General features: G+C 36.9%; 2 protein-coding genes across 2 annotated transcripts in view; one reads left to right on the top strand and one right to left on the bottom strand.

Annotated features, from left to right (window-relative positions):
- Positions 1-25,391, bottom strand: part of METTL5 (methyltransferase 5, N6-adenosine) — a 414,631-nt gene that overhangs the window by 19,291 nt on the left and 369,949 nt on the right. The gene's annotated exons all lie outside the window — the stretch shown is intronic.
- UBR3 (ubiquitin protein ligase E3 component n-recognin 3) overlaps positions 1-25,391 on the top strand; it is a 120,181-nt gene that overhangs the window by 13,174 nt on the left and 81,616 nt on the right. The window contains exons 2-10 of the mRNA XM_049807944.1: positions 700-839; positions 1,235-1,393; positions 3,120-3,263; positions 3,873-3,922; positions 8,504-8,570; positions 12,442-12,572; positions 17,951-18,179; positions 21,897-22,076; positions 24,363-24,496. Of these exons, the coding sequence (XP_049663901.1) occupies positions 700-839; positions 1,235-1,393; positions 3,120-3,263; positions 3,873-3,922; positions 8,504-8,570; positions 12,442-12,572; positions 17,951-18,179; positions 21,897-22,076; positions 24,363-24,496 (1,234 nt within the window). The remainder of the gene's footprint in view (positions 1-699; positions 840-1,234; positions 1,394-3,119; positions 3,264-3,872; positions 3,923-8,503; positions 8,571-12,441; positions 12,573-17,950; positions 18,180-21,896; positions 22,077-24,362; positions 24,497-25,391) is intronic.

Below are 25,391 nucleotides of genomic sequence, written 5' to 3'. Positions count from 1 at the left end.
GGAAATCATTCTGTCTGCTTTAATGGGTTTTGGCTCAACCTCATTTCACAGTGCATTAGCTAAGCCTCAACTACTACCATACAGGAATTCTCCAAAGAAGAAATGTTTTCTTTTCTTTTGATATGAAACAATTTGCACAGCTTTTGCAGTGTGTTTCTATCATCCTTTGATAAGTAAATCTTAATTGCTATGCTTTTGAAATATTGATCCTGAAAACTCTTAGGCTTTTGGAAGCTGTTTTGATTAATGTCAAAAGACGTTTTAAAACAAGTTATTATCTGAATGAGGACTTGAAGAATTGGGCCAGCCTCTGACTATTTCACAGAAAGGAGAAAAAGTGTTTTAGTTTGATACTTTCAATTAGGCTGTTTAGAAATGGGGAGGTAAGTCTTGATAAAGAAAAAATCAGTGTTCTTCTAATTGTTCAATGGAAGATGCTTCTAACATGTATGGGAAAAGAACGGGATGTTAGATATATGAACTTTGAGAAGGGGAAAAAATTGGCAGCTTTATAATTCTCTGGACTTGGAAACAAAATGGGTTTGAACATAGTAGCTGGAATTTCAGAATACCATTTCAACACCACCTTTAATGTAAAAGTATATATTCTCTGAAAAATGGAAAAAGTAATGGTTTTCTTAGTATATGTTAACTACGCTGAGCTGTGCTTGGCTAACATTTTTCTCATCTGTTTTATAGGTTTTGTAAAAGACACCGGATTAAGTCGAATTCAAATGTTCCATGTGTCCCAAAAGACTTGTTGATGATGTCAGAATTAGTTCTTCCACAGTTCATCTTTAGTCTTATTCAACACTTAAGAGAGGGGTATAATGAGCCTGGTATGTTTTAAATTTGCATGTATCTAGCATATCTTACCATGCTGCTATCTCTTGCTTTGCAGTCTGTGAAGGCAAAGTACATGAATGCTATCTACAGTTTATATAATTGAATTTTGTGCCTATTTTCTGAACAAAGTTACTACCTGGCTAGGCAATTTGATTTTGTACTCTGCTGAAGAGCTGCTTAAACATGTTTTAAGGGTTACCTAGCACTGTGTTGAGCTCTTCCAGAAAATGAAATCAGGATTAATTTGAAACTTGTACATGTGAATTCTAGAGCATTATGAATATATAAATTAATTTCTTTTGTGGTTGTCATAACTGTTCTGCCTTGTGAAGGTCTTGGCCAAATTACATTACATTTACACCAAAAGTTTTTGTTATGTGGTTTTCAGCTCTTGATCTGCCATCAGAGAAAGACCTTCATAAAATCCTCCAGGTTTTGGAGCCTCATGTTTCCTTTCTAGAAGACTTGACCAAAATGGGAGGAGCAATGCGATCAGTTCTTACCCAGGTTTTGACTAGCCAGCAGTTCTACAAAGATCTTAGCTCTGGTATGTTTGTGTTATTTGTAATAATTAAATTTTCAAATTATGAGGAATTTAAGGGCATAAATTTTATCACTTCAGTTCCTGCATGTTTTTGTTTGACTTCTCAAAACCCAGAAAAATGCATGTTTTTAAGGATATTTTTTTTGTTGTTGATAGAAGAGGGGATGGGCTCCAGGAGCAACTAGAAACATTTGTTATTAAGACCTGTAACAGCAAATCTCTTATCTTCCCTGTTCTGGATAACTGCATAAAGATACATTGTTCCAAAAGAGTTTTTATAAAAAAATCCATTCTCTTTAAAGTGAAGTGAACACTTCCAAATAAGGTATATCAAGCTTATTCAAAGTGGACTATGTCTAACTTATTTTGGGATCTGCTCTCACAGAGGTTACTGGAGGAGACCTGAATGGCAAAAGGCCATTGTCTGTCTTGTGCTTCTGTGCAAAGGCTTTTGTTTGTTTGTTTTCTTAAAAACACCGCCACCACCTCCCAATTATTTATTCAATCCTGTACCAAATGACAATGAATCTGAAAATGTTGAGCTGTCACTATTAACCCCAAACCACCTAGTATAAATTAACTCCATCTTATTTTCTTGTGATTAGGAGGTGTCCTTTTTGAGTCCTTCAAGTACTTCCTTTGCATAGGTATGGAACAAAGAGTAATTACTGTAGATTTAAGTTGCCATAACTGGCTTGGGCAGCAGCTATTTGAACAACAGGCAATCTCCAAATCTTTATTTGAAAGGAGAAACACTTAGGAAAGCTGCCTCAGGGACAGTTTTCTTTTTTCTGTTTCTTTCCTCTTTTTCTCTCCTGTTTCATAATATTCGAATGGGAGAAGTTTAATGACTTCCCTTTTCCTATATGTAATGGATTTCCTGAGATAGAAGAGTGGAGAGGGAATGGGAAGTAAGGCATTCTTAACTGGACTCTTGGAATGGAGAATATGTGTGTCTAAGGAGGTACAGTTTGTGGGTGGGGAAAGCAAAGAAAAAAGAGCAAAACCTGTCCTTCTGACTTTGAATGCAAAAGGTGCACAGCTAAAAAGATGCTGTCATCTTTTTCATGTTTTCTTAAACACTTGACACAATTTATTTCTCTAAAGTTTGTTTTTTCCTTAAATAACAAATGTGTTGGGTTTTGGGTTTGTTTGGTTTTTTGGGGTTTTTTTTTAGTCCATTTCTTCATGGAAAATTGTACATCCCAAGCATGCAGTGTGACTTTCCTTCATCAAACAGTTGAAATGGTGGTATCTTTATGAATAGTCTTTGTTAATTGCAGCTGTCAAAACTTGAAGTGTGAAAGAAAAAATCCCAAATATTAGAAATTATATAAGGCATATTATCATTACTGGGTTTTTTTGTTTGTTTATTTTTTTTCCCATTGGAAACAGTAGGTCCCTGTCCTTTCTGTCCAAAACCAACTGTTTTGAAATATCAAAATGAATCCTTTTTTGCTGTAGTGTTAATGGTGGCAGTGCTGGTAAAATAGAAATGAAATACATAATTTACAAGAAAACACTGTGTTGGAGGGGAAAAACTGAGAAGGTTTCTGGTCTTTTAGATTTCAGTTCATCAGTTGGAAGAACTTTTTAGCTTCTACATCTCGTAACTGTACAGCTTATTAAATCATTATGAACCATTTTTTAGACTGCTTGTATAGAATATAAGTAGATGAACCAAGTAGCTGTTGTTGTACTTCAATGCTGTTTTACATATATATTCAAGGTGTTGGAGAGAATGCATGCGCAAAGAAAAGTCATGAAAAGTACCTCATTGCCTTGAAAGGTTCTGGACTGGCATTTCCCGAGGATAAAATTGCATGTGGTATGCAGGAACAAGGAGCTGGAACTAGCACATTACCAGTTCAAGGTTTGTGTAGAAAAATATTTTAAGAGAAGACTTGATTATTGCTGGTTTTTATATAAACTGTTCTTTTAGCTTATTTTTTAAAAAAACCCAAATCTTAATGAGACTTAAGGAATTACCTGTTATTTAGTGCACCACCATATTACAGGACTCATTTTAATTCTATGAAAAAAGCTAAACATAATAACTTTTTGTTACTAATATACTAAGCATCATTTCCCAGTCATAGAATTAGTGGAATTTGAGTAGGCAAGATGAAATTGCTCGTAGTGGAATTTTGTCACTGCAACGAAGTTAAGCCACCTATTCTTGCAAAAGTGCTGTGGATTTTTTTTTTGGATCACTGAAGGCCATCAGCGTTTTTTGCAATTTCTGAAAGAGCACTTCACTGTTAACTCAGTACGTTGAAGTTCTGCAATGGAACGTACTTGCAAATCCCTGATTTTGTATTGCTTAGAAGTCTTACTCCAACTTCTCAGTCCACTGCTGTGTATCTTTTAAAGAAAGTTAATGTAGTGTTTCATTTCATAGTGGCTCATTAAATATCGTAAAATACTCTCTTTTCAGTATAAGACTTATGAAAGGAATCTCTGAATTTTTTTATTTCAAAAGGTTTAGCAGGTGCTACGGCAACATCAGGACAAGGGGATTCTTCAGATGAGGTGAGACTGTTTTTAAAGACTATGATGAACTGCAGCGGAATATTAAATGGAGAGAATGCTTGCAGCCAAATCCCACAAACTTGAACTCTTCTATTTACCACATGTTCTCTCCATTTTACTAATTAGAAATAATGGAGATACAAAGGAATAGCTCATGCATTTGATTTACTAAGGACCTCTTGAAAAATCCTTATTTTTGCTAATACTATTTCAGTTTAATTTATGTATGTAATGTAGAAGAAACTTGTGTAGGTAGTTCAAAAGTCACTGTCAAGTAAATTGGGCTTGATTAAAGCAAACTTAAAGCATGTAATGCTGTGAATGGTGTTAGCAGGTTTTGGCACTTGAGAATCCAGCTGAACTGGTGATAGCAGCAGTGAGAATTTCTCTGTAGATGAATTCCCATGTGTAGACTTGACCTTACTTACCAAACACATTGAGTTGGAGTAAAAAGGAGAGAATCCCCTTTTAGATTGAGCTGTAATAAATAAGTGGAACTTAATGAGGAAAGTTAAATTCTGGTACAGTTACTGTATCAATTTATTCTCTTTTTTTTTGCCCTACTATTTAAAACCTAATTTCAACCAGTAAGCCTCAGCAGCCATTCTGGTAGGGTAGTATAATAAAATTTAAATAATGTAAAGTATAGTTTTTAATAGGGTTTTTTTTGCTTATATTGAATTTTATGTGAACACGTATCAGAGTAAAAACAATTGTTTGTGTATGTCTAAAAGAGTTGTATGACATGTTTGCCTCTGTCACGAGCACAACAGCATCTGTTACGCTTTCAGCAGTGCTATTTATAATTTGGCATTTTTCAAAGTAATGCTTGTTGTTTTTTCACCATTGCTTGACAAACAGACAAAAAACAAACAAACATGAAAGACTGCTGCTAGTATAACTTTTAAGGCCCATGAAAGAAAGCGGCAATTCAAGTTAATGTTGTTAACCTCAAGTAGTATTTTCAAATAAACTTAAAATGGCTCAGCATGCTTCTTTCTGTTTTACCCCTATAAGTGATGATGAGAGGGGAGTAAACTAGTTGTTAAGAGTCCGAAGAGAGGTTGGGTATCACTGGCATTTCTTCTGAGAAAGAAGTCTAAGAGGGAGATAGAGATGTATTTGAGGGAGAAGGAATTTTATATCAGGAAAAGATGATTTTTTCAAGGAAAAGATACTTCCTCAATAAAGAAGGGAGGAGTTCCAGCAACTACATTATAGCTTGCCAGTTAAAGATACCTGTTTTCAAAAGGGATTTTTCTTTCTGATCTCCAGGATATAAATATACATGTAGGTATTTTATTATGTTATGGCAGATGTGGTTTTCTAAATTCAGATTCTGCATATACTCACATACCTGGGATCAATTTTTGAGATACATTGTAAAAAAGCACAAGGCCCTGTTTTGACAGGTGTATTTAGAAAATTTTCCAAAAGAATGAGGAACTAGCATGCAGATAAAACAATAAGCACTCAAAATTTAAATGTTCTTTAGTATATATTTTCACTTCTGATTTTTCCTTTCATAGCTTTTATAAAATCACATTTCCACAGTATGGGATGCAATTAAAAATAATGTCAAAAGTTTCTTTGTTTATTTTTAAACAGAAAAAACCTTAGTTAGTGGCATCTCTGAAGAGAGTTAATTTTCTATTTTATAATCTTTTTCTTAATCATGGTCTAGCTTGACAAATATGAATTGCTGAAAAGAAAGTCAAGTCTTCTAATCCAAAAGCCAAAACAGAACTGTGCAGGTGGAAGGCTGAAATGCTTATTAGAAAAATGATGTTACTAGAGAAATGCTTCCTAGAGGAATGAGGAAGAAGTTATCTTGTTTTATGACTTCTCTTCCTCTCCCCTGCCCTCCCCCATAGTTACAAAGGGCATTTACAACTTTTTTTATGCCTTACTATACTCTCTTACAGCAGAGTAAAACTATGTTCTAATTAAGAAATGTGGCAAGAGTACACTTTTAACTGGATTTTTTTCCTCTGGTATTTAAGATGAACCTCGGAAGGATAATGTTCTTTCTTACCAAGTGAGTCTTAAAGGTAGCATTGTTTCAGAGATGAAAGGCTAGATTACAAAAGTTACATAGGCTACAAATTAGAGCAGTGCTTCTGGAGGGAACTAAATAGCTTGAAAAGTTTTGTGTAGTTTAGTATTTAGTTTCACTTCTACTGTAGTAGATGGTTCTAAGCTAAAATTGAACCTGGAGGATGGAGGTATCCTGAGATATGTGTTACGGGTTATTTTGTTTTGTTCCCCCCCGACCCCTGCCCCAAAACAGTATAGGCTCACTTGTGCTTTACTTCTCAAATGGTTTGTGTTCCATCCTGTGGTATTTTGGAGACAACTGACCATTAGTTTGCTTTATTAGCTTTTCTTCCTCATGTTTTGCTTTGTGTAAAAGGAGCAAAAAAGTCCCTCTCTAAACCTGTCCTGCTATTTAAGAAGTTTTTATGTTCCAAGGAATCAGATAAAACCCAGTCCATGAATGCTTTTACTACACTGACAAATAAACCTTTTTGTATTAGATATCTCAGTTTGGCTGCCCTTGTAGTTTAATGAGCACCCAATGCCTTATTACTTAGTTACATAGTTGTTGACTCCAATTGCTGTTTAATGTAATTGTACAAAAAACTATGTATAGTGTCTAATATTACATAAAGTTTATTATCCGAATTTGCAATAGATGGGGCACACCTTAGGCATATTGCCAAATATTCTATTATGTAAAGTAAATCTACAAAGCCTTTTGCTGTTATCCAGGTATATTTATACAGCATTATCTAATGGGTAAAAATAAGGTGTTCTACATTTGCTTACTCATTCTCTTATTCTTTATCCCTGGGCTTGGCAGACACCATGTGACCTAGCACTCGCTATCTCAAGGCTTTTAAAACTCCTGCACTTGACATTAAGATTTAATCCTACCTTGCAGCAGCAATGGAAACCAACTGTCTAACATTATTGAGGAAAGCGTTTCTCATTAAGTCACTCATAATTTTTCTTCAGTTCAGTGAAATCACTTCAAAAGTTGCAATCAAGACTGTTACATGTTTAAGTTTTTCTAATACTGTAGAAGAGGAAACACACTGTGCCAGAGCAGTGGTGTTGGAGGCTAGAATCCAGCATGTTAATCACAATTTATATACCCAAATGCATTATTTTCTGGTTAAGGCTCCTCTAGCAACTCTCTGGATTAACTGAGACTGCTGAAGAGGTCTTGAGACCTCTAGCTATCAACTTTCTAGATACAGGAATTTAGATTCCTTTTCTTCACAGCAGGAGACTTGAATTGCAGAGTCCTGCAGTTCATAGTAATAGCTCAGCAGGTCTGATTTTTGTTTTAGAGTACTTGGGCCCCTCTGATAGGGGAGTGGGCAGTGGCAATATCCTGCAAACTGACTGGCTCCCGATTAAAGTACAAAAGCAGCATGTGTTCACAAAGACCCCAGGACACCTAAGAGTTCAAATGTGTCCATCTTAAAATGGATTTTCAGATGGAGGTACTGAAAGGATAGGAAAACTCAGACCTTTTATTAACATGATACTTCTGGTCAGTCCTTAGATATAATATATGAATCATCTTTCTCCCCGAGGAAGCATAGTCACTTCTTGAGTACCAGGTTCTTTATTGTTCCAGTTAAGTTTGAAAGTAAGATACAGCATTTGCTTAGATGAGAAGGATATTGGTTACTTATTTTTAACAGTAGACATCTGCATTGATTATCTCTCATTATATTAGATCCAGTAGGAATATTACTTTATTTCCACTATTTCATTAGGACTGCCATAGTTAGTAAAGATGTATGCAGCATTTAGTATGGTCCTGTAATGTCACATTCTTTTTTAACACCCAGTGTTAGATTTTGTAAAGTGGTGGTGATGATGTTTTTAACTTGCATTGCATTTTGGAACCTTTGCTGTTTTATTTGCAGAGTGCCTTGAAAGCTTCAGATGACGAGTGCCTGCATAAAGTGTTTCCGTTATTCTGTAGGAAACAAGCAATTAGAATTCAGCAATTAGAATTGGCCTCTTAAAGGTGTCAAAATACTTTATTTTTGGATCAAAACTTGATATTGAATCGAAGATGTCTAGGTAATTGTCTGTGTTGCCAACTTGAATAGCCAATATGTTGGCTGATACTTTTTTTTTTTTTTTTTTTTTTAGGAAAAAAAACCCCAAACCCTACAGATTAATAAGGTGAAACCTTGGATGTGCAACAGTTAGAAATTTTGTAGTGTTAAACATTTTTGTAGCGATCAGTTTCAGAAATCAAAGCAGTTAACCTTACAAAATTAATTAAATAGATTAAGATCTCTGAACTTGCTGATGATAATGTAGCCTGTAGGGGGGAAAAAAAGACATTTGAAAAAAAATATGGTTTTTCTAATGAGTTGCACTGAGTCCATGGTTCCTGTAAACAGCAAAAGTATTTTTCTGATAAGAGAGTATATTCAGGGCTTTTCTGTTTTAGCTTGATAGTTAAACCAGAATTTTGAGAGCGTACCGTCTCTTGGCAATAAAATTCTAAATATACGATTATCAATTTTTTAAACTCTTCCCCTACCCCAGGAGGACCAGGATGGTAGCCAAGGTGTGGGCAAGCGCAAGAGGGTGAAACTAAGCAGCACCACCAAAGGTATTTATAAAGTACTGATCTCAATTTATCATGCTTGCTTTATGTCTATCTTAAAAATTATCTAGGAATATTCACTTTCCAAGCACTGTAGTGCTGCATGTGACAGATATTAAACATAGCAAAGTCTAAAAAAGAATAGCAAGTGAAATTGTGGTAATTGGCAACTTTGATTTCCCTTGAGTGAGTGCCACTGTCTGGGACTCTGTTTGACCAGTCATTTTGTCACCTTCATGTCATAAGTTGACCTCTAAAAATTCATTCCATTTTCACTGTGTGGCTGGCAAGGTGGCAATACAGCTTGACAAACAAATTTTTGATGTATTTATTCTTAACAATATTTTTTTTTTCATTATGCCACTGTACAGTATGATTGTGTTCTCAGCCAGGCAAGAATGGCTCTCTCTGGTTCTGGTTGGTCTTTTTGTACTGTTCTAGTAATGTTTAAGAAAAGATACTTGAATGAAGTCTCCTTTGGAATCACTCCATTGTTTTCCTAGATTGAAATGAGTCCTCTGTGCAATTTCTAGTCCAAAATGAGCAGCACTCACATTGAGATCAGTGCAAGTTTTAATTCAAGAATGAACATAGGCTAGAGACAAGGTAGCCCTATCCTGTGCTTGTCCTTGACATGTTTTTGTGCTAAAAAGTGTTTAAATAATAATATTTAAACTCTTATGATTAATAAAGAACACTTTTTTTTTTGGTTGGTTTTTTTTTAATATGAGTATGAGGAGACTGACATAGGAAGCACAAAGAAATTGCAAGCCCTGAGAAAAGAACATTCAGGTGAAAAAACTGGTGAAAGTTGGAATAAAATTTCTGGAAAGGCTTTGGAGTGAAGGTTTGGAACTTGAATTTGAAATGCAAGGGTTCATGAAGTCAGTAAAAAGGTATGAAGGCATTGTGAGCAGTATGGGAAAGTAAGATTGATTGTTTCTAGTGGTTTCAGATTGAAGGAAAAAGAGAAGCTGGAAAAGCAGAGAACTAAATGTTTTGGCAAAGGTGGTATTAAGAGGTGATCTTAGAAATGGTGTGTGAAAGATTGTGGCAGAGAATAATAATATGGAAGAGGTGGTAGTTTGGAGAAGTGCAGGAAACTTACAGACATTCAAGGAAAGCTCTCTTGAATTTTAGAGGCTGTTAGCTTGTCTAAAAGGTAAGTTAGAGTCAGGTAATGCAGAAAAAAATGCTGATTTTCTGATGCGTAGTAGGAAATAGGCAGTGGGGTACCTCAGGCTGAGAAGCTGCCAGATCTGAAAACCAGTATCAGCTGTGGCATTTCAGGAAAAGTGATACTTTAATTCAACATTTCATTTCCCCCCAGGATTGTAGTCTTCCCCCTCTGAGGCATCCCAACATGGACTGTGCTCATGATGTTGATAGCTCCTAATATCAGGCCCAGAGAAGGGAGTCTGCCAATGGGGGAAGGGTAAGTATCTGTTTTTATTAAATATTGAATAGTTTTCTGAAGTTTTCAGTATTCATATTTTATGTCCAATAGGGTATAAAATAAGAGTATGAAAAGAAAATTTTAGAAAACTGAGTATTGAATAAAAACAGATTTACCTTTTCCATACAAGCAGACTCCCTGTTCCATCCTAGGTCTTTAGTGGTACTGTCTTCACAGAAGGTTATTTATATGCTGGGGATATCTTGGAATGCTGACTCATATTCTAGAGAGATGTTTACAACAGTCTATGGGGTCTTTGTGGCACTAGGAAAGAATAAAAGGTTTCTTTAAAGAAAACACAGGTTTTATGGTGAGGTTCGTTGATACAGGTATGGGACTGAGTATTGAGAGGATTTTTATTTTTACTCTGTTTTAAAACCTGCATCCTGCATCCATCTGAAATACATGATGTTTAAAACAATTTTAAACCCACAGGCACTATATATTTTTCTTTTTATTTGTTGAAAGAAATTTAAAATCATGTGGTGCTTTTCACAAGAGTGGGAACATTAGTCCCAGTGTTCTTGACAAATTTTCCAAGTTGGGTAAGAGCATTCTGCCTACTTAAATTCTGTCGCAGGTATAAGTGGATATATATTCTTCCATCCTTGCCTTAAACTGCTGTATAAAGAATTTGATATGCACTGTTGAACTGTGATATGTGTCAGAGAAACCTGCACATCAGTGACAGATAAGGTGTTGTGTCACTTGTCTTCATGCCCAGTGTTCTCACTCAGGGGCATTTGGCATGTACCTAAACCTGTGCTGTCTGTTCTGTGGACAGAGGACTTCAGTCTGCATGGCTACCAAGCTTTCATGGGCAGTAATATCACATACGCAATTTCTTAACAAGAGAGGAGGAAGAGAACATAAATGATCATCATATGTTTGCTGCAGTAGGTGATGTGTAATTCTCTACAAAATATTTTAATGTTAAAATATCTTTCATGACTCTTGTGAAGGTAATTTTTTATTTCAACGCTTGTAGAATATATTGAATAAAACACATTCTTGTCTTTGTGTGGCTTGCTAAAGTCTTGAGGAGATCCCTAAAATGTAAATTATTCATTATTTCTCATGATCTTATGCAATTCCTGAGATGTTTTGGGCTGATTGGTCACTTGGCTGGGGAACTCTGACCTTTGGTAATGGCCGAAAATGGAGGTAATTCCAGCTTAGGAAGAGGATGGCTATCCTGTTTAGGATAGACACAAAGCTATCCAGTACAATCCCTAAAGCTGTCATACTTCAGTGAAGAGGCAAGTCTTCAAGGCCAGATGTTCAGCTTAAGTGGTTTTGAATCTGTGCTAATGGGAGCACTTCATATAGTCCCATTGGAATATGGGATTTGGGGGGGGGGGGGGGGGGGGTATGTCCTCAGGTCTGGTTCATTTCTAGGTATAAAGGAGCATTACTATTATTTTCTTTAGTTCTTATATGTTACCAGAGTGAACAATGCCTGTTGTAGTTTTAAATCATAAATGATCAACCTCCTGAAGAATGACAGTCTTTTTTTTTTTTAGTTTTTTTTTTTTTTTTTAAATAGGGTTATTATGATTTATGCTCTGTCAAGCCATAGCTTCATGAACAGTTTTTTCTAGCACAGGTCAGTTTGTGCAGCTTTGCAATCAGGAAACTGATCTGTTTGAAAATGCAGCTGAACAGAATGAAAAGATGACTTGATTCCTATGTAGGTATGCCACAGGGATGTACTGTCAGCATGAGTAAGGGGGCAGAGTGAATGGCCAGGAGTTGAATGGGGAAAGACGAGACGGTCTCTTCTGGTATCATCAGGAGCTAGTACCTGATTATCTGATTACGGTAATTTTTGTATTTAAAAAAAAAAAAAAACAAAAAAAAACTCACCAGACAACCACCAAGCAAACAAAAGCTTTGTTGTTGGTCAATCAGTAGATACATTGCTTGTTTGAAGCATTGTAACAGAATGTAAGTGTTCTTAGGTGGTAGAACTGATCACTTAATCATAAATTGTGTTTTGTTGTTTTGCTGTTTTAACTTCAGCTAAGTAGTAGTTTACATTAACAGTTTCCCTCATTTACGTGGCTGTGTAAATATTGTGCAGGTTGCTGTGATTCATTACAGTCAGTGGAGCTATTACAGTAAGGTGATATGATTCAATGCATTCAATGAAGACTGGACTCTGTGTGGCAGAATTGTACTGAAAACTTTCATTGACTTCTCTGGGAGGTCCTTTTTATTGTTACAGACTCTGACACTGCAGTGCTGGCCATGTTCATTTCCCAGTGTTTTTGAAAAAAACACAACTACTTACAGAGCACACTAAAATGTTCTTAGTTTTTTGTTACTGACTTTTATAGTAGGCAGTGCAACTGCACTATCATTATTTTTAGTTTTAATAATTATTACATTACACTTCCCCTCCTCCAACCTTTTATGCAGATCAATCTATCATGGATGTTTTGAAGCATAAATGTTTTCTGGAAGAATTATTATTTTGGACAATAAAATATGAGTTTCCACAGAAGATGGTGACTTTCTTACTCAATATGCTGCCAGATCAAGATTATAAGGTACTTGCCTTACTTCATTCAAACTTAAATGTCTTTTCTTATTCACATACTTAGTGTGTATTATGCTTTGCATGAGACCACATATGTTTGAATAATAACCAGTAAAATAATGCAGATCTTCTACCTTGTTTTGAGTATTTGGTTAGAAGCTCTAAAGTATATACTGTTTGGAGAGAGATGTGGACAAAACAAGATGGATAATTCTGGAGCAGCAGTATTAATTTTGTTCTCATGGTTTGCTGTTTTCTTTTTGGCTGATAGTTCATATTTGAATGTGTTGAATTTTGTTTTGTTTTATTTTACTTTGTAAACTGGATTTTTATCAGTTAAAAGGTGTGGATCAGCACTAAATGATTCTGTAGTGTGGTATCATTGGTAAATAATTGCAGTGACTTCATTCCTGTTGCAACTGTTGTAGTAGGCAGTGGTTTCTCTGTATAGCCCATTACAGTGTGAGTGTTCTTGCTGCAGCTATGCCCTAGGTGATTTTGGCAGCCTTCCAGCTGCTTCCTTACAGAGTTTTGCAGTTGTCTGTACCAAGTGTCTCCTGGCCTGGAGTCATGGAGACTGGATGTCATCTTCCTGTTTTAAATCTTGGTGTGCAGCCAGGTTTGGTTGTTTGCTCTACATGTTCCAAGACCAAGCACACATAGCAATCAGGCTTAACATTTTACTCTGATCATGTCATACCTTTGAGCCATGCAAATATTTTGGACCTTCTCAATTCCTGCTGGGAGGCAAAAATCAAGAAATCCTGAAGTCCAGGCCTGCAGATTTCTTCAAAAATGTCTGTTTATAATGGGGCAGCCCTGTATTTGTGCACCCTTAAAACCTTGCTGTATCAAAGCAAAGGATATGAAGATAACTTGCAAAGAAGAAAAAAAATAAGATATGGGCTTTTGGCAATACTCTGTCAATGTCAAGACAGCATTTTGGTTTGGGATACCAGCATAGATTCATCTTGGTCTCGGATTCAGCTAATACATGAGGACACGTGTAGTCCTTCTTGACTGATGATCCCTTGCCATGAAGCTTTAATTCTTCTTGTTATTTGGACACCCACGTGGACATCCAGTTCTTCTGATCCATTGCCAGCTAAACTCCTGCCTGTAAAAACACCCAACTGCTAGCAGCATGTGGAGGAATCTGGTAAGTGTTGTTATGTTTACCTTTGTACTATACCATGTAATGACAACAACTTTTAATGATCATGGGATCTTTTTTCCTTTGACAACAAGCCACAGTCTTCAGTGACTTTCTTCACTGTGTCCATAATCTTCCTTCACTATGTATTCAGAATGGAGACCATGGTATATTTGGTTTCTCTACTGGCTGCCACCTTTATCTGGAAATAGTGCATCTTCCACCTACCAGTACTGTATGTTCAGACAAAAGGATTATTTAAACATTCTGTTGGTTTTTTCTTCTTTATTTACCAATTTCATATTGTGTTTGATTAAACAGTTAATTCCTATGTACAAACTTTATTACTAGCACAAATCCTAAGTATTTGAAATCTTTTAGAATCTGTGTTTATTTTAATTGCTGTGATTGTCTGAAAGGTATTTTTCAGTAGTAAGGAAACTCACAGCAGGAAATGTATCACACAGCAATACTAGGGAGGCAGTAACTATGTTTCTTCCCAAGATACCTGTGCTTTGTTGCAAAACTGTGTCAATGATGCATGAATTTTAAACTTGTCTACCAGGATTGTGGCTAATTTACAAGGAGTGGTTCTGCCTTTTACATGTGTACAGAGAGAATATACCATTTTGACATGAATTAGAAGAATGTTTTATCATTCAAGCTTCCATTTAGCTTTTATGAAGGAAAAGCTTGTTTGCTGTTTAATGATGTTGCATTCTCAAACAGTAGCAACACCTGCAGGGATATAAACATTCCAAGTGATCTCTTAGGTTTCTGCTACTTTGTCCCATCCCATCTACACTGCATGTACTGTCTTAATTTTTTCTGTCTCTGCTGTTGTGCAATTTGCCTGATTCTTCATGAGCTGATTTAATTCATTAAATCAGTAGAATTCTGCTAGGTTGGTTTTCTGATAAACAGAACGAGCTAGCCAGACATAGGGCACAGAGCTGGCTGGCTGTGCATGCTCTGAAGTTGTTGAAATCTCTGACCTCCAGTGTAAACATAGTAGAGCTGACTGAATCCACCATGCATCCACCATTGCGGCAGTCAGCAATCTCTGTTGCACAGGTTTATTTTTAAATAGGAAAACAAACTTCTCTTTTAGGATTTCCAGTATCGAAAAGAGGTGTTGAAAGGGGTGGGCTAAAACCCTGGGTTAACTAGCTCTTCCCCTTCTCCCTCCTTTTGCATGAAAGAGACAACACAACGAACAGTGTGGTCTTTGCCTTACAGGATTTGTGCCTGAGGCATCCCTTTCAGCACTCTGACATTTGAAGCTTGGAAGACTTACTAGTGAAGAAAACAGAAGAGAAATTTACCAGAGCTTTCAAGAAATTAGAGGTGTTACGGTGTGGACGAGGTTTCTACAAGAGGAAAAACAAAAGGCCAGAGAAATAGGACTGACCTTCATGTGACCAAGGAGAAGGCAGAGAAGGGGTTGGCAATAAAGAGGAAGCTGATGGAAGAGTGTAAATTGTCCCAAGAGCAGAGCCTTGCTGAAATCTGGAATACTGGAAATAAAGAAATGCAAAAGCATCTGGTAGAGATAATGAATCAACAAACATAATTATCAGAAATGCTGTGCTTTGTCAGGCACCTCCCATAGTGAATGTTGAGACAGTTATTACAGCAGCAGGACTTCACTAACCCCTGGATATGCTGTTCTACAAATTCTGTAGATCAGATTTTCTACTGGAAATTTAATTTTAGCACAGTTTTTGCCTGACACAACTATCTTTTTCTTTGCATTGAAAACATAAACATGCGAGATGCAAATTCTAACTGAAACATGGGGTTGATGTTAGGCTCCTACAAGTTCCTGGGTTGCTGAGTGGCCACCAGGAGGAAAGGCCAGAGGAGAAGACTAACTTTGTTTTTGGCTTAGGCTAGACATTTAGAAGCTGCACAAGGTCATAGAGAGTAAGTCTGTGAAGGTAATTAAATATACAGAAAACATGTCTGTCTTAGGAAGCCACTTCTTGCAAATGGTTGGAAGCTGAGGAGGTATTTGGAAAGACGTGTTTCTTTCCAATATCTGCAATATCTCCAATTCCAATAATATCTGTATTCTTGCTCCATTCTATATTTTTTCTTAGTTGTGTATACAGCTTTGGCCACTCAGAGACAGGATACTTAGCTGGATGGACTGATTTGACCTACTATGGCTGTGTTTATATATGGACTGCAGTTTACCACAGTATTTCAGCATTTTAACTTCTAGAAAAGAGTTTAGTTTCTTCCTTTCAAATTTTGAAAGGGTTGTATTTGTTTAAATTCCAAGTGAATGTAGGAGTAAAGCTGGTCTTTTCTTTATTTAAATGTATTATAGAATCTCTACCATTACACTATATTGATAGTATTGAATCTACAGTACTTTCAGAAATTCATTATCATATATGGGTGAGGCATCAAAAGTTTTGATGCATGCTGATTTAAAATCAATAACCAAAAAAATACAAAATTTGTCCTTAGAGGAGGACCACGTTTTTGCAATTGGCTTGAATTGAGAGTGCTGTGTAAAATAAGTAAAACGTAGCTCCTACATCACAGAACCTGAGAATCCTACTTAAACATAATACAATGTGAAGAAGTAATATATAAATATACTTTTTTTTTTTTACTAGCAGCATTAATGTACTAACTTCTTAAAATACCAGGGGCATCATTTGTGTCTCAGGCTTAACATTAATAGTGCAAACATCTTGAAGTTATAAGTGTCGTTGCCAATGATTACAAGTTGTATCAAGTGATTAAAGTTGTATCAAGCTTTAAATTAAAAGGAAATTATATGACAGGTTGTTCTGCCTTGGAATACCAGAATGATAGTGTATTAACTCTGCACAAATATTGTGAATATGTTGTTCTGAAAAGGCTTTAGCTGAAAACAATTACCATTGTGCTGGAGGCTGTATGTAGAAGATACTTTTGATTATTATACAGGTTTCCATCATTGTGAACCAGCTAAAGGAGGGCAAGTTAAGCAGTGTTGTAGTGTTTCCTGCAGTGACATCCCCATCCCCACTCTGGTCCATTTTTTTGTATGAGAAACTTTATTTTTGAGGATATTTGCTGGAAGAAGCAGTCTTTGTGCCCAACAGCAGCATTATGGCATCATGATATTTTTTGAAGTAATTTTCTAAATGAGAATAACATGGTAGTGCTATAATAAAAACATGGGAGTGCTGAGTCTGAGCAGGTAAAATGAAGTAGTGATTTGTATACAGTCTGGTGATTACACAATTGCCTGAGGGTGGTTTTAAAATTTCTAATTTTATGTTTATGAAAGGTTAATACTTCCAGAAGGAATAGACAGTGGATTTTAGATGTTGAGCTGAAAATTTTCATCACTACACAGCCTGTATTATCTCTTCTTATTAAGCCAAGGAAGTCCAGATGGTGTTAATTCAGAACTTAAAGTACTAAATAAGAAGTGATTTCAAAGCTGGCAGATAGGCACACATGTATATGCAGTGCAGAAGGTTGGTTTACAATGCAATTTGAGGCTAATGGAGTGGGACAAGAAATTGTACTAAGATTTATATGTGTATATATTGGTACATTTAAATACTGATCTGGTTTAAAAAAAACCAAATAGTTGTGTGAAGAATAGAAAAGCTTGGTAATTACTTTAATTATTTAGGAGAAAGCACTAAAGATTTATTAAAAAAAAAAAAAAAAAAGGATGTTGTGATAGCAGATGAAATTCAGTGTTGAAATGTCATCCTTGACAGATGAATGAAAACCTTACTTCATGGGTAGATGAGTGCAAGTGGTAAGTTAAGGCAGCTTTATTAGGCACCACTAATCTCATTATTCATAGTGTATCATTTTGGAACATCAGTACCTGTTTTAGGATGTAAAAAATTTAGGATAAATTCATTATTGGAACTTTACTGCTTTCAAAGGTATGCTCAGACCTTCTATTCCTTGTTTCAACATCTCTGGGGTTTTTTTAGTGTGCAAAGTATAGAATGAGAAGGTTAGATTTTGGTATAAGGTAATAACAATTGAGGCATAAGTTACCCCTCTCTATACATAGGTCTTTTCGTGTGGACTGTTTCTGGAAACTAGACATGGGATAGTTAGACCATCAATTTCGGTTTGTCATGGCAACTGGTGTTTTCTAGGATATGTTGATTGTACTTTTGTGAAAGAATATTTTATATAGAAAGAAAGCTATAATTTTTGTATGGTGCTTGTTAACATAAAAAATTCTTTATAATTTGCAGATTGCTTTTACCAAAACTTTCGTTCAGCATTATGCTTTTATTATGAAAACGCTGAAGAAAAGCCATGAATCGGACACAATGTCTAATAGAATTGTGCATATCAGCGTTCAGTTGTTCAGCAATGAAGAACTAGCACGCCAAGTAACAGAAGAATGTCAGCTGCTGGATATTATGGTCACTGTTCTGTTATATATGATGGAAAGTTGCCTTATTAAAAGTGAATTGCAAGGTAGGTTGATTTGTTTGTTTGTTTGTTTGCTTGTTTCCATGGATAATAAATTGATTGTAGAGGAAATTTAATCTCTTTGGTAGTCAATCTACCCCCCGCAACCTCTTCCCAAAAATGCACAGGATCTAGCAATATATGGTAGAGGCTGAGTCTCAAAATTTCCTAGAAATATGAAGATAGTTATCAAGAGTTATATTGATGTTTTATGCTTTGGTTCTTAGCGTTTTCTTTTGTAGGAATGTTACATGGTTTATAATACGGAATATTATCCTGCAGGTGCTTCATTTGTTGGGTAAAGTGCATAAACACCATTTGTGAAGCTCATTTGAATGAGAAATTATATATGCAAATTGAGACCTTTATTAATTTTAAAAATATTTTCAAAGTTATTTCACAAGCTATCTGAAGTATTTAAAACTGTTTTAATTTCTCACCTGCTATTGCCTTAATAAAACTTGATATAATTAGAGGAGAGTGATTTAATACTTTGTAAATATAATCATCTGATCAAGCTTTTGATTGACAAGAGTAGCAATTTGAATTTGAACTGGTGTACACTGTGTAACTTTTCTGGTAAAAACAGCTGTCCTATATCTACCTTCCTTGTTTTACCTGTCCTTATCTGAAAATGGTGGCACAATGAAGCTTGCTGACTTATGTTTTTCACACTTTCATGTACCTAACAGACCACAGACACTCTTTATCCTAGTTTGATTTTGAAAATACTCTCTAGGTAGGCTGCTGCTGCCAAATAAGTACCATCAACTTATGCATGAAATTGTGATTTTTCTTGTCTGTAGTATCCTTTGTCTCTGATTCCACTCTATAGCCTGATACAGAGTGACTGTACTGAAATAGGAAATAATCCTCAGTCATCTCGCTATAAAGAGTACCCTCATTCAGCTGCACTTCAACATGGGAAATTCTTCTGTTGCCCTAGATAGATTGCTTTACAGTATTTAAAGAAAAATGTTGAATCTTTAACAGTTTTTATATCAAGTGACTTTTGATAAACTAATGCCATACTGGTGGAATGTCATTTAAAACTACTTTTAAGTAGTTGTTTTTACTTGTTGGTCAGTATGGGATGTTGCTAGCATGGTGATAAGGCTCTGTAATGGATAAGAATTTGCAGCCAAACAGAAAAAGGCACACAGTGATGAGACATTCTATGAAGAAACTTCCTGGTAGTTAATTATGTAAGCTGGATCCAGTAAGTTAAATAATATGAGATATATTTGTGATAGATTTGTGAGAAAAGACTTACCCCTGGAGCAGCTATCCCAAGACACGAAGTTACCCGTTTCCTTTCCCCAGCACCAGTGATCTGTCTTACCTAAGACTCCATCATGGAATCTTTCCAGTGCTTTTCAATGTTTTCACAATGTTTCCTTTTCACTGCTTTATATATGAGGGGTTGGGCATACTATAAATTGACAGAAAAAATTAATAAAATACGTTATTGGTTTTTTTCCCTTATATTCTCATTGGCCTTCTTTGGCAGTTCTGTAGGCTTGTATCTTGTGTTTAGTTCAAGGTATCTCTTATGATGCTGGAAATAGAAGTCTGTTAGAAGTCTGTGCTGGTGAGATAAATTGAGGAGAATTCTGTTTGTGCAGCTAGTGCAAACAAGTAGGTCGTTTAGTATCTGAATGAGGCAAAGTCTGCAAATCCAGCCAATGGATAGGTTGGAGAGGAGCAAGGAGAACACGGAGCGGGAATTCTATCTGCTATGGCATGTTTAGTTTGCATTGCTTGCAGACCCTAATTGTCTTTTGGACAGCTGACACCTGTTTAAAAGTACACACTTCATTAAGGGTATTTGTGGATGCCAAGTGACAAACTGTGTTCCTGAAACAGAGTTGACCTAGGAGCTGTGTTGATATCAACTTCGAAAGTGTTATTAGTTCAGCTTACTACTCTCACACATGGTGTGAAAAGATGAGGAGGTGAAATATGGGTGCAGATGATAAAACTGGCTCCTTAGGAAGATTTAAGTCCCTATGCTCTTAAAGACTTTTTTCCTCTCTATCAGCACTTTCCTCATACTGAGCTTTTCATGGGAGAAGAATTTATACCCCAAGGAAAAAGTTTTGGTAATGGTTCATCCTTTAAAACAAACAAACAAAAAAACTCTTCCTTTGACTGACCTTATATTAACCCTGGCTTGTACAGTACTCTCCATAAGAGGCAACGCCACTGCCAATTTGAAGTAACTGGATTTGTCTAATCTATGCTGGGGCAGAGAATCAGCAACATGTAACTGTTGGCTCTTTGCAAATCCTTCAGCGGGTTCAGACAGAGCCAGCTGAGATGTTATCCTGTTCTTGCATAGGCTGCATGAGCACATGGGAACTAGGCACCTGAGCAACAAGACCTTAGTTCCTTTCTTTGCAGATGTACCAGATAACAAGTGAGGGATTAAAGAGTATTTGATCAACTGTGGCAGAGAAGTTTTGAGAAGCTCTGCAGAGCACTTCTGGCTTCCTGTTTCTTCCAGTGCTTCATTATAATAGATAGGAGTCAGTCTTAAGAAATGGGGCTCTGTATTACCTTATGGTAACAAGAAGGTATCTGTTCATAGTTGTGTGCAACTCAAGCAGCATATTTTTCAGTATTTTTTTCCCCTGGTACCAATAAACCAACAAAAAAAAACCAACCTCAGAGTAAAAAGGAAAAAAGTATTTTCTTCAGTAGTTACAACAAAGAGGAAGAAAAAAGCTTACATATATACCACTCCAGATACAGATGTCCCTCATCAGCTGGAGCCTGGAGTCTAACAGTGTCCTTTTATCTGTGGCTGTGCTGTACTGCTTATGACCCTTTCGTTGTGTAAAGGGTAACTACAAGGGTCCATCAGTGCATTTGAACTGGACAAGAACTATCCCCAAGGCTGATCATCAGATCCAAGATTTTCTTTCTTCTGTTCACTTGAAATAGAATGGTGACTGACAGATGGGTGCTGGAAGTTATTTCCCTTGGATCAGGACTCCAAGACCAATCCTGTTTCCCTTCTGGTCTTTCCAGGGGTCCTGTTTATGAAAATCAAAAGAAGAGATGTGTCTGACAGCTGTAGAGGATGTACTTCTGTGATTTCGGGAGGAGACTGCTACCTACCCACCCACCCACCCCCAAATTTCTTCTCCCCTTCTTTTGGGAACCTTCTCCTGTCCTAGTCTCAGGAAGGCTACATAAACCCTCTCTCTGTCCCAGACTCAGAGTGGAAATGCTTTTCTCTGCTGTCCTTCTCAGACTTAACGTGCCAGTGTAGGTTTTGATCACCAGATTCCTGTTTGCATACTGTAAGGTAGCTTGCTCACTGGAAGTGCATCAAATTCAAAATAGATTTCAGATGTTCACAATAGAAATTGTATTGTTTGGTCTTTCTATACTTGAGAGTATTCAAGGAAGGCATAGATGTGATGGTTTTACTAATGCACTACTTTTCAAAGGTTGCAATATCGTTCAAAGTATGTGTGTCTCCTACTGAGTGGGATCTATGTTGATGTGTCCATGATGAGAAAACAGTCTCAGGTACCACCAAATAACCATTCTTCTTTTTTTGCAGTTTTCTCTGTGTGTGTGACAGCAACACTACAGTAAATTCTGATTTTCATTTTTGCATTATCTTGTAACTTTATTTAAAAATCACAAGAGGGGGAAAAAAAAGTATTACTTTTTTTTTGACCTTTTTCCTTTTTTCTATTTTAAATCTAGATGAAGAAAATAGTTTACATGTTGTAGTGAATTGTGGGGAAGCACTACTGAAGAATAATACTTACTGGCCCCTGGTTAGTGATTTTATAAACATACTTTCACACCAAAGTGTGGCAAAGAAATTTTTGGAAGATCATGGTCTTTTGGTGACATGGATGAATTTTGTATCATTCTTTCAAGGTATGTGACTTTTATAATCAGTACTAATCCAAGGATGTTAACACAGCTTAATGTTTGCAGTAGCAAAATCCTTACACTGTTGTATGTAAATATTTAATTCATTAGTATTCTCATAAGTCTGTATTCCTGGATGGGAACAGTATATTCTAGAAAACAGGTAGATTTGAAAATGATTTAATGGATCTTTGTCTTGTGTGGACTAGTTAAAGAGCAATTGCATCACACTTGACTGAGATTCATGGTGCCAGAATTCTCAGGTTGTAGTTAAAGGACAAATCTTAACTTGTGCTAGAAGTGTTTTACTGGTTGTCGTGGTATAACCTCAGCCAGCAACTAAGCACCACACAGCTGCTCACTCACTTCCCCCCCCCCACCCAGTGGGATGGAGGAGAGAATTGGGAAAAGAAGTAAAACTCCTGGGTTGAGACAAGAATGGTTTAATAGAACAGAAAAGAAGAAACTAATAATGATAATGGTAACACTAATAAAATGACAACAGTAATAATAAAAGGATTGGAAGATACAAATGATGAACAGTGCAATTTCTCACCACCTGCTGCCGATCGACGCCCAGTTAGTCCCCGAGCAGCGATCCCTCCCAGCCCCACTCCCCCCAGTTCCTATACTAGATGTGACGTACCATGGTATGGAATACACCGTTGGCCACTTTGAGTCAGCTTCCCTGGCTGTGTCCTGTGCCAACTTCTTGTGCCCCTCCAGCTCTCTTGCTGGCTGGGCATGAGAAGCTGAAAAATCCTTGACTTTAGTTTAAACATTACTTAGCAACAACTGAAAACATCAGTGTTATCAACATTCTTCTCATACCTAGCTCGAAAACAGCACTATACCAGCTACTAGGAAGACAATTAACTCTATCCCAGCTGAAACCAGGACACTGGTGAAGTTCTAAATTTAAATATTGGGTAAATTAATCTGATAAATCTGTATCTTTTTCTAAGTGTTGCTGTGAAGAAACTTTTTTATTATTTAAAAAAAAATATTAAAATTTGTGAACTTATCAATACTGATAAATGATAAATGTTCTGCCTAGAAAGAGGACCAGATATCTTCCATCCAAATGGAGTGCACCCTCAGTAAGTTTGCAGACAACACCAAGTTGGGTGGTAGTGTTGATCTCCTTGAGGGTAGGAGAGCTCTACAGAGAGATCTGGACAGGCTGGACCGATGGGCCGAAGCCAATCGTATGAGGTTCAACAAGGCCAAGTGCCGGGTCCTGCGCTTGGGTCACAGCAACCCCATGCAGCGCTACAGGCTTGGGGAAGAGTGGCTGGAAAGCTGCCTGGCAGAGAAAGACCTGGGGGTGCTGGTTGACAGCTGGCTGAATATGAGCCAGCAGTGTGCCCAGGTGGCCAAGAAGGCCAGTGACATCCTGGCCTGTGTCAGAAGTAGTGTGGCCAGCAGGAGCAGGGAAATGATTGTCCCCCTGTACTCGGCACTGGTGAGGCTGCACCTCGAGTCCTGTGTTCAGTTTTGGGCCCCTCGCTACAGGAAAGACACTGAAGTGCTGGAGCGTGTCCAGAGAAGGGCAACCAAGTTGGTGAGGGGCCTGGAGCACAAGTCTTATGAGGAGCGGCTGAGGGAGCTGGGGCTGTTTAGCCTGGCGAAAAGGAGGCTGAGGGGAGACCTTATCGCTCTCTGCAACTACCTGAAAGGAGGTTGTAGTGAGGTGGGTGCTGGTCAGTCTATTCTATCAAGTAGCTAGTGATAGGACGAGAGGAAATGGCCTCAAGTTGTGGCAGGGGAGGTTTAGATTGGATATTAGGAAAAATTTCTTCACTGAAAAGGTTGTCAAGCACTGGAACAGGCTGCCCAGGGAAGTGGTGGAGTTACCATCCCTGGAGGTTTTGAAAAGACATGTAGATGTGGTGCTTAGGGATATGGTTTAGTGGTAGACTTGGCAGTGCTAGGTTAATGGTTGGACTTGATGATCTTAAAGGTCTTTTCCAACCTAAACAGTTCCGTAATTCTAAATGTTCTCATTGATAAGCAATGTTCAAAGTAGAAGGGCTGCTGTCCATGTTAATGTCACCTGAACAGCAAGGATTGCAGTTACTGGCCAATCTAGAGCTATTGTTCTTTTCTGATCTATTTCTGTTCAAACCTTGATGCTTGTTCTCATATTTTATCTAATATTCTGCTGCTAGATATGATAGATTGTTACACTTTGTGTTTTCTTGTCTTAATAGGTGTGTGAATGCACTCCATTGCATTCCACCTAGCCCTAGTTAAACATTTGGTTGTATAACTCTGCTTAAATCTTTGAAGGTATGAATTTAAATAAACGAGAATTAAATGAGCACGTGGAGTTTGAATCACAGACATACTATGCTGCCTTTGCTGCTGAGCTGGAAGCCTGTGCCCAGCCGATGTGGGGTCTTCTGTCACACTGCAAAGTTAGGGTAAGACTAACATTTCTGTTGTTATTCTTGGTTTTACTCATGATTTATTCCAGAGTTCTCAAATCTGAAAGGTCTGTCTGTTTTGTGTTTGAAAAGACTTAGGTTTTGCTGTCTTTGTCTACCAAGTATATAAAACTGTGATCAACTTGGATTCTGTGTATAGTGAGTATAGTATTCATACTTGTACCTAATTTATTGTCTCCAGAACTGGGACTACAAGTTCAGGATGTGTACAGTCATTCCATATGACTGTACATATGGAATAACTTCTAATCTGATGAAGAACTTGATAAATGTTTCTGAGGCATTCTGCCTTTGTTCAGTGGGAAAGGAGATACATAAGTCGTCCCTAATGTGATTATAATGTTGATTGTGTCTACAGATAGACACTTCGTTGTGATGGGGGATGGAGTAATTTATGGGTTTGTGGTGTTTTACTGACAACCTGAGGTGAAAACCTCTTAGGTTCTGGCATCTCATGGTCTCATAACCAGAGCAAAGAGTTGTTACTATTTGCTAGACTGTAAATTATATTAAGTTATAGTAAAAATTTAATCCATCAGTTTATAGGAATACTTAACGTGCTAAAAAACTTTTTTTTTTAAAATAAAATAGATAATTAGCTTATTCAGATACATAATAGCATCTGTGAGACAGTAATACCTGAACCGAACTGTGCACTGAAGAAATGTGTGTTGAGCACACCATGCAATTTTAAGAGAGTTTATATCAGGCAGTTGCAAAAGCCTTTCCATGATGTGGGTTATACTGATACATTATGAATATATCCATTTATGAGTTTAAATTATTTTTTGAAAACTGAATTACAACTTCTGGCCTTTTCAAGTATTCCTTTCTTTTAATTTAGGGATGGGAAGGTCTGCCTTTCGCTTAA

Source organism: Accipiter gentilis, chromosome 1 (assembly GCF_929443795.1).
Source record: "Accipiter gentilis chromosome 1, bAccGen1.1, whole genome shotgun sequence".
In the NCBI taxonomy this organism is placed as follows: Eukaryota; Metazoa; Chordata; class Aves; order Accipitriformes; family Accipitridae; genus Astur; species Astur gentilis.
Note: the sequence above shows the minus strand (reverse complement) of the source record. Positions and strands in the feature narration are given on the sequence as shown.